This window comes from Alnus glutinosa, chromosome 7 (assembly GCF_958979055.1).
Source record: "Alnus glutinosa chromosome 7, dhAlnGlut1.1, whole genome shotgun sequence".
Taxonomy (NCBI): Eukaryota; Viridiplantae; Streptophyta; class Magnoliopsida; order Fagales; family Betulaceae; genus Alnus; species Alnus glutinosa.
In genome coordinates this window covers 9,398,233-9,407,976 of record NC_084892.1, presented here as the reverse complement: position 1 = coordinate 9,407,976, position 9,744 = coordinate 9,398,233, and the positions used below count along the sequence as shown (strand labels likewise).

General features: G+C 38.2%; 1 protein-coding gene across 1 annotated transcript; it reads left to right on the top strand.

Moving 5' to 3' along the window:
- The first annotated feature begins 1,779 nt into the window (after positions 1–1,779).
- LOC133872179 (arginine-specific demethylase JMJ22) lies at positions 1,780–7,891 on the top strand. Its single transcript, XM_062309617.1, has 2 exons — positions 1,780–3,274; positions 7,439–7,891. The coding sequence occupies exons 1-2, from the start codon at positions 1,953–1,955 to the stop codon at positions 7,677–7,679; spliced, it is 1,563 nt and encodes a 520-aa protein (XP_062165601.1). The 5' UTR covers positions 1,780–1,952; the 3' UTR covers positions 7,680–7,891.
- The last annotated feature ends 1,853 nt before the right edge of the window (positions 7,892–9,744 follow it).

Sequence of the window (9,744 nt, the reverse complement as noted above, 5' to 3'; positions counted from 1 at the left end):
TTTACCCTTCGCTACTTGTGGGTTTTGATTTTCCTTTTCCCATTGTTCTGAAAATGGTTGGTAACCTCAGTAACATGTAGGATGCCGTTTGCTGCTTCCCTTCTCCGTCAGGTAACAACTCAACAGTTTGTTGATGTTGGCCAACGAAGTAGCGTGAGAATTGCTTTTTGTCGACCGAATAAGAAAGACTGGGGGCCTGCCAATTTGGTCTTAATCTTAGGCTCTTACTTTTGTTCGTGTTAGTCCATGAGGTTTTGGAGACAGTTTTTGACTGATTTTGTGCTCTTTCCTTCTCCTCAACTGGCCAAAACTACGAAAGAGTGAGGAAGCTTCAATTTACGAAAGAAAACCCCTCTTTTCCTGTTTTCATTTGTCCTCCAGGCATGCATTGATTTATTTATCATCTGTTAAAAAGCTTGCTCAAAAGGACGCCTACTGTGTAATGACAGAAATGGCTTCCTCCTGTCCAAAGCTAAATCTCGTAGACCGGATGGTGGGACCAAGTGTTATTGTCACTACTGTTATTTAGCTTCAAGAACACTTTGCTAGGTAGAAGGTGAGGAGGTGAAACTTGCAGTCATTTCCTTTCTTTAAAAGCAAGACATTTTTAATTTTCTAAGACGAACAAATATAGTAAAAGTTTTATATATACAAAAGAGCCATCATAAGTGGGACCAAAGAAGGAAAAACATAAATATACTTTGTGTCGAACTATAAAGGATCTAGAAAAGCTTCATCCAGCTGATCAATATATACAGGATTCATTTGATGACTTTCCAACTTAATATTCTGGCACATCAATAATATTCAAAGTCTATAATTTTAGTTCTTTTGATTTCTGTTCTGTTTGTGAAGGCTATTGTAATTGGGTTTCATTCTTAGCAACAGATCCTCTCTAGTCTTTGGCAGTGTTTTCTCAGCAACTACCATCTCACGGTGGTGTTTGCTTTTACTGGTTGGAGCTCTTAAAGCTCTTTTGCCATTTAAAACCGCCTTATGCGGCCCCAGAAAAGGCCCGACTCATTTATGGTTCTTCTAGAATCATAGATGATTACTATTGTCTACTGTTACTTGTTTGTGTTTGTGTTTTACTGCCATTTCCGTTGTGGTCCAGTTAGTTTATAGTTTGATCCCCTTCCCCTTTCTCCATATTGGAATTAAAAAAAAAAAAAGGTTTATAATTTTAGTTGCATCTTTTCTGCTTTAAATATAGGGAGCGAGGCTCCAAGGAGTAGCTCAATCGGCTGAGGACTACGCCTCATGAAACGACGATCATTAGTTCGAATCTCTCATTCCTTCTCTTGGATGGACATTTCAAAAAAAATATAGGGAACGAGAAAGGGGGCTAGGAGCTAGCTAAGCAAACTTTTTATTGTTTATAAATCCTATAAATCCCATTGAAGCGGAAGAACGTAGAATTGGGCTGTTTTAATTTCAATAATGTGAAACTACACAAGTCGAGGCGAAGCTTTTTCATCTTTGCTTTTAGGGTCGGGGCCGTTGGGCTCGGGTCCTGTTTAATAGACTAGATCCAATTTGATAAAAATTTAATATTTTTTAAGATAATTAAAATTGATATAATAAAACAATTAAACAATTTTTAATTAAAAAAATAATTACTAGAACTATAAAGACTCCACAATAGATTGATCCTAAAAAAAAATCTAGAAGAAATTCACCATTTCTTAAACCACCGCCGCCGGATTTAATTGTTTTTTATAGTACAAAACGAAAAAGTTATCTTAACAGCACGTCGTGGCCGAGCCTAATCACGTTCAGTCTGGGCTTTTAGAAGAAAAAAGAAAAAAGAAAAAAAAGAGGTGAATATTATGAAATGAATCTTACCTCGAAACGCTAACGAAACGGCTTATTCTCTGTGCTATTAACCCTATATACTCAACGATAAAACTCTCCGGCCTCCGCTTCAACGCTGCACAAAGCGTCGTCTAACAATGCTCGGCTGCAGGAGCACGCTGTACCAAACCATGAAGAGAAAGAAGAACAAAAGTAAAAATACCAGAAACAAGACCACAAAAAGAACTGTTTCCAAAACACGAAACTCCATTTCCAAAAAACAAGAATCACCACACAAAGAAGAGTATGAGGAAGAAGAAGAAGAAGATACGGAATTAGGTTTCAGCCTGAAGACATCGGCTGCTCCTTCACACACTCATGGGGTTCAGCCACTGGGAAATCTCTATCTCAATCCAGGTTCCGTCAACTCCAGAAATACTGGCCTAGGTAACCTCCAAACCCTTACTGATGAGCTCGTTCTTGATATTCTTGGGCTTCTGGGTGCTTCCCACTTGGGGGTCTTGGCCACTGTTAGCAAATCTTTCTGTGTTTTCGCTAACCATGAACCACTCTGGAGGAACCTCGTACTGGAAAGTGTAAATAATGGGTTTTTGTATAATGGGTCTTGGAAATTTACTTATATTGTTGCTCATTACCCTTCATTCGATGTTTCGAGTACTGGTGTTTCGGGTTTGAGAGTGAGGGATTTTTATTCTGATTATCTTTTTCAGAGTTGGCTCTGTGCTAATCTTGAAATGAAACCTGAGTGGCTTGAAAGGGATAATATAATACGAAGGAAGGGCATTTCAGTTGATGAATTCGTTTTGAACTTTGAGGAACCAAATAAGCCGGTGTTGTTGGAAGGGTGTATGGATAATTGGGTTGCATACGAAAAATGGGATAGAGATTATTTGGTTCAGTTGTGTGGTGATGTTCGGTTTTCGGTTGGTCCAGTGGAGATGAAGCTTGAGGAGTACTTTAGGTACTCAGATCAGGCTAGGGAGGAAAGGCCATTATATTTGTTTGACCCAAAATTTGCAGAAAAAGTTCCAAAGTTGGGTTTGGAATATGAAGTTCCAATGTACTTTCAGGAGGATTTGTTTAGTGTTTTGGGCTATGAGAGGCCAGATTATAGGTGGATTATAATTGGACCAGCTGGGTCTGGTTCATCGTTCCACATTGATCCTAACTCGACGTCAGCCTGGAATGCAGTGATCAAGGGGTCCAAGAAGTGGGTCTTATTTCCTCCTGATCTAATTCCCCCCGGGGTCCATCCAAGCCCGGATGGTGCAGAGGTGGCATGTCCTGTTTCAATCATTGAGTGGTTCATGAACTTCTATATGACAACTAAAACTTGGAAAAAGAAACCTATTGAGTGCATCTGTAAAGCTGGAGAGGTGATCTTTGTGCCTAATGGATGGTGGCATTTGGTGATCAACCTGGAGGAATCCATTGCCATTACACAGAATTATGCTAGCAGGTATGGTCCTTGTAATATTTATTTGTTTCATGGTTTAAAATTTCATTCATTGTTTTTGTAGAGAATGCCATTATTAATAGTCAAATGTGGTGAACTAGGTTTCTACATCATTAACAAGTGGCCTTCAGTACCTCATTTAAGATTGACTTCACAATAGTTTGCTTGTGAAATTTGATAACTTAAAATGCTTCTTATGACTGTCTGTTCAAGAGCCACAGCAACTTTTAGTCACTTTGCCCCATTAATTGGGTCAATTTCTTAAGCATTGCTATGTAATGCTGTTGTTGTACATATGGGTCTAGCAAGTGACAGAAAGTAGGAATGCTTTACTGGTCTAAATGAATATGATAGAGTGGTGGGGAATTTGTTGGAATCAACTCATGGTATCAAGGAAACAAAGATGGTTCTTGCCTGTTCACATCAAGAGTCTGCTAAGTGGTCTTGTTTCTAGTTGAACAACCATCCCAAACATTTTTTCATCTAACGTTATAATGTCCGTATGTGAACCCAAGCACCCGGGAAAAAGCAGAATAGTTGATGGAATTATGGAATAGTAGATCCTTTTTTTCTTTACAAGTAATCGAAATTTTGTTAAAACGCAAAAGGGCACAAACTAAAATACAAAGGAAGTATACAATAAGTCTTTGTTTGGGTTTAAACGTAGGGTGGGTTTTGTGGCGGGCCGGGTGCTTAAGAGGGTTAAGTCTGTTTTTAAAGGGTTTCGGGCTGGGGCTAAAGTGATTAAGCCCAATGCCAAGTTGGACGCTATTTCGGGCTATAAGCTGTCTTCAGTTTCTGGTGTGATTTCGGGCCGGGGATCGGGTCCGGGGTGTCTTCAACGTTCGACGGAGGTCCTTGGGAGCGCTCTTCGGCCAGACGTGACGTCGGCGGCAGATTCTGGGGTGGATCTAGGTCTATCACATTCAAGGGGTGGTTCCAGTGATTGGCAGCTCGTTCCAGTGGTCAAGTCTGTCAAGCAGGCTACCGTTCTTCCCCCCCTTCCGGCACTGGTGTTGCTTCCTCCAGTGCTTCTGAGTGATCTTCCTTCTGGGGTGCGGTCTTCTTTGGTTTTAAGTTTTTCTGGTTCAAGGCTCATCTTTCGGCAGGCAGTGGTTCTTTCGTCGGTTGGCTCTGTCTTGGTGAGGTCGGGCGTTGAGGAATTTCAATTTGGTGAGCTTGGTGCCTCGTCAGGCGGTGTTGGGCATGCTTCCGTTGGCGTTGTTTCTAGTGATCCTTCAGGATTTCTCCTTCGGCAGGCAGTGGTGCATTCGGATGCCCCTGCCTTGGTAAGGATTTTTGGTGGGGATCCTCATTTTGGGAAGTTTGGAGGTCCTCCCGGGGTTTCGGCTTCCATTCCCCCTTTTCAATGGGTTTTGTTTCCTCCGTGGCCAAGGCCGTTCTCCTCTGTGTATGGGTGCCCCCAGCTACCTAGTTTGTCGTCTGGGTTCTTTGAGGTGGGGGAATCTTCTAAGGGGGTTGGTCCGAAGGAAAGTGTTGTTGTTTACCCCAGGGTAGTGAAAGATAGTAGGTCGTGTTTTCACACGATGGGGGTTTCGTTCGTAGGATCTGATCAGAAGGGTTTTCTGGATTTTTTGACTTTGATTGAGGATCAGCGCTATGACTCTGATTCCCCTCCTAAGAAGGATAAGGAGATAAAAAGAAAAAAGGGGAAAAGAGAGATCAAGAATCTAGAATGTTCAATTAATTTCAATGCTAGGGGTGTGGGTTCTAGCCGGGTTAAAGGCAAGAAGTTGGGGGTTTGATGTAGCATTTCTTCTATCTTTTGGGTTTTTTGGGTGTTCTTCCTTTGTTGTTGTTTTTCTTTTGTTGTGGTGTCATTTTTGTATACTTCATGTATGCTTAGGGGCGCCTTTTATGCTTTTTTAATACTATTTTGTTTATTACCTGTCAAAAAAAAAAGAGAGGAAAAAATCAAGAAAATCTTGAAAACTAGAAATACAAAAACAATCATAGGCAACCATCCAGTGATAAAGGGTTTTGAAGAAAAAAGCCTTTAATTCCACCGCCGTCCTCTCACAACCTTTAAAACTTTGATCATTTTCTCTCTCCAAATACACACATTAAGCAAGACAGAATCTTCTTCCACACTGTTACACTTTGAGACTACCAAATTGCCCTCTCTAACAAGCAAAGATCCACTACTCGTTGAGGCATGACCCACTTTAACCCAAAATGACCGAAAAATAGTGTTCCATAAAGAACTAACCATCTCGCAATGGAATACAAAATTATCAATGATTTCTCCACTCTTCTTGCACATGCAACACCAATCTACCATTGAGATATGTCGCTTCCTTGAGTTATCCGTAGTGAGGATCTTCCTTAAAGTAGCTGGCCAAGCAAAGAAAGCCACTCTCAAAAGAGCCTTATTTTTCCAAATACTCATTTGAGGAAAAGGAGTACTATCGTGGGGAAATAAGACATTATTGAACAATATGACATCAAACAACCCTCTCTTGGAAGGAGCCTAACAAAGCTTGTCATTGCCACCTAGTCTCAATGTAGTGGAATGCAACAGATTGAAGAACGAAGTAAAGAAATTCACCACGCAGCCTTGCACCACTAATAAAATTAACGCTCCACTGATGAGGGTTATTAGAAAGCTATAAATGATCTGCCATAGAAGCATCCTTAAAGCGAGCAATACTAAATAACTCCAGTAAATCTACCTTAAGGGTCTAATCCACACACCACACATCATGCCAAAATCTAATCTTAGAACCGTTACCCACCTCAAATCTAGTAGATCCTTTTGAACAACCTTTTAAAATAAAAGTCCTTTTTTTCTCTTGAAATTCATTTATCAAGTTGATGGTACAAACAGAGACATTTGAGTGGACATTTTGCACATGTTACATAATCACCCCTTCGGAAAAGGGGCATGAAGTTGAATTTGGCTTGGAGTGGAATGATCAAGGGCCAGCTTCCCCTAGCATGACTTCCTGGCATTCATCCAAACCCATGGGGTAACATAAGGTGTCATATTCACATTTTATGTTACTGATGGATTAGAATATGGCATTGAAGAAATGGTCAGAGATTAGGCCTTACTTTTACATCAGCAAGGCTCTAGGCTTGATCATTAGTGCCTTAGGTATACTATCATGCCGCCACTATAGCATATTCAGACCTAATCCTTTTTGGAAACCTACGACTAAGGCAAATTCAAGCAAGAAGCCGTTTTAATCGAAGAACTAGTGTCCATGGTATTTAATTAGGTGAATAATATTTTATCGTATTTTTTATGTGTTTTGTCTACATTCTAGAGTATTTTTATAATTCTGTGATTTCTGCCTTAGGTTTTAATTTTAGTAATAAGTGAGTCTTATTTAGTTTATGGACTTGTATGTATGGCCTTTGGTCTAGTCCAATTAAGAGGTTCTTTATTAGTCAAAAATTCAAAATAGAAGTTCCAAACCAGAGTCCTCCTTCTATACCTGTTAAAACCTTAAAACCCTTAATTTTTTTGATCCTTTAGACTGCAAATCGCTCCTCTATACATCCCTCTAAGTACAATCTTTACTGCTGCCAGATAATTCCAGCTTGTTGTTTTCTTAGTTTTCCATTTCTTTCTAGGTCAGCCTTATAAAAAAAAGTTTATCTATCAAAATCTAATCTTTTCAACCCATAGTTCAATCTACAAACACTAGCCCTTTCATCTAAAATCCTAGGCTCCAGATTCACAAATTCTCGTAACCCTAAGCCCGCCACAAGTACATATATACAGGTTTCCTAAATCTGTCTTACATCATACTACTTTTTCTTCTTGATTTTGTTTTTCTTCTGTCGAAAGAATTTGCGTATTTAACTAGCAACATATACTATGCAAACAGAAAATAAAATAAGAAGTAATTTTATCTTATTGTCCATGTAAATCTTTTCTGATTATTTCAAAATGCAGCAACGACCATATCTTTACTACTACATTTGAAACTTGGCTTCACCACCGGAAAATTTGTTTGAGCCATTTGGTCAGAAAAAAGAAGAAGCTTACCGGCGGTTTAATGACATTTACTCAGTTATTTCAAAATAAGAAGTATACTTTTCCATATGACGTTATTATGTATGCCTATTCTGCAACATCCAGTGTTTTGGAACAAAATCTAAAAATAAAATTATTGATATAGGGTTTATACGTTGCAGGAGAAATTTGTTGAATGTTTTGGATTTTCTTAGAAGGCCAAATGCGCACACTCTGGTATCCGGAACAAGAGACCGGGTGAATTTGTATGACAAGTTTAAGAATGCTATTGAAACTTCTCTCCCTGGAACTATAGACGAGTTGGTGCAGAAAGCAGAGGAGAAAAAGGCGCAGCAGAAGAAACTTTCCTTCTGGGATTCAGTGGCGGATTCTAAGGTGGGTGCTTTCAAGTTCTCTTTCTAGACAGACAAATAATGGCCACAGCAGAATGAGCAAACCAGAGAAATACTCTGGAATGGGGCAGCATAGTTTTTGGAGTACATGCTTCCATCTTTCTGAGAGATGAACAATTCAAACAATTTTGACTTTGATTTTTTAATTGACATCATTGTACTTTAATCATTGTTTTAGAATATAAATGCATTCTCTTTACAATTTGTTTCTGTTTTAATGCATCTTTGATTGCACTATATATCAATAATGAAGGATATTATGTGCTACTCTCAAACATAGATGCACTAGCAAACAATTGGGAAAAGTTCGTTATGATGGAGAAAGGAGTTGAGAAATCGCCAGGCAACCACCTGACTGAGATAGATGGGAAAAACCATAACTTGATCGTTGGAGAATGGAGACCACGTCCTGAAGTAGTGGAAACAGAAATGATGTGGGAAGACATTTCCGAGGAAGATAAGGTTGGCAGGGCACGTTCGGAATACCGCTGATACATTGTTTGACATAGACGAAGAGGAAAGAGAGTGCTCTTAGCAGGCATAATGAAAAGCTTGCCATTGCAGTTGGAATTATGAAGACTAAAGCTCAGCACACCAATTCAGATGGTCAAAAACTTGGGGTCCATGCGAGGACTGCCACTTGCTACAAATATTCGAGATAGAGTTAGCTGTGAGTCTGATTTTGTTTAGGCCTTAGGGTAGGTTTTCAAAGCAAACCTAACCCTTCTTTAAACATGCCGTAGGTTTTGCATGGAAAGAAAATAGTAAGGGAGGAGGCTTGAGTTCATCACCTATCTATTCTAGCCTACCTCACACATCTTATTATATAGATTTTTGGTACGCACATATCATAAAGTTTCTTTTTATTTTTGTTTACCGGTGGCTACAAAGGCGGAACCACGTTAGTGATCCAAATTTTCATATAAACCAAGTTCTAATAGTTACATGTGTCCGTTGTATATGAGAAGCACATATTTTTTTAATTGTATGTGTTTCTCACATTTTTTTAATAGGTTAAAGAACACATATCGCTTTTAAAAGTTGGTTCGCATGAGAATGCCTTAAAATTATGTGTTTTATGAAATAGGCCTTCTAAATTTAATTTTTGACACCCCCTTTTAAAAAAAAAAATCTAGTTTTGTCTCCAAAACATAAAACTCTAATTCCGCCCCTGAATGGCTATGTTATACAAATTATTATTCTAATTTTCCATGCATGTAAAATAGCAATGTGAAAGTCAGTCATTTATCTCGCAAATCATTCAACTTCACTTAAAAATTTAGGGCTCGCAACATTGAATTATAAAATATTTTCATGAGTACGAAGATGCACATTTCATATCAAAATAGGCATGCACAGAAATTATGGTTTTCACATGAGTTTACTCACCTTTGTCATAAAATTCCTCTATAAAACCTTCTTCAAACGCCTCAATCTTTTTAGAGAAAAATATAAAAATGTCTCTTCAACTAATAGCCGATTTTAAAATAATTTCATGAATTTTCAAATGTGCTACTATGACCCATCAAACAACCAAGGTGTGCCAAAAATGCCAATTTTTTCGATAATACTCTTATTCTCTTAAAAAAAATAAAATGCAAAATTAATAAATAAATAAAATAATTTTTTTTCTAAACAAAAAGAAATCTAAAAAGTTAAAGAAACTAAAAAACTATTAATTTTTTAAAAAAAAAAAAAACCAAGGGATGGCACAGCAAGAACTAATTTTGCATTTTTCATTTTTTTTTTATTAAGAATGACACATGTCCTCATTTTATTGGTACTGATATGAACACTAACGAAATATGTCAAGTGTTTTAACTGCAAGGATTAAATTATTATTTTGGCCTGCCCTGATTTTGATTTTTTTTTTTTTTTTTTTTTTTGAGAGATTGAATGCATAACAGGAATGGATTTTAACTATTGGGTCAAAGATTTTCGGCACTTAAAGTCGTGCATATTTATCCCAAGTCCCGACTGCAAAGCCTTTATGCCACTGGACCAAAAAGAACATCTGACAGCAATGAAAAATCATAGTTATAACTAAGAACAATAAAATCAACTGGGCCTACGAA

Excerpts from the sequence above, each read along its gene's own strand:
- LOC133872179 (XM_062309617.1), top strand. The coding sequence starts at position 1,953 with ATGCTCGGCTGCAGGAGCACGCTGTACCAAACCATGAAGAGAAAGAAG. Across the intron at positions 3,275-7,438 it reads ACACAGAATTATGCTAGCAG|GAGAAATTTGTTGAATGTTT; the intron begins GTATGGTCCTTG and ends TATACGTTGCAG.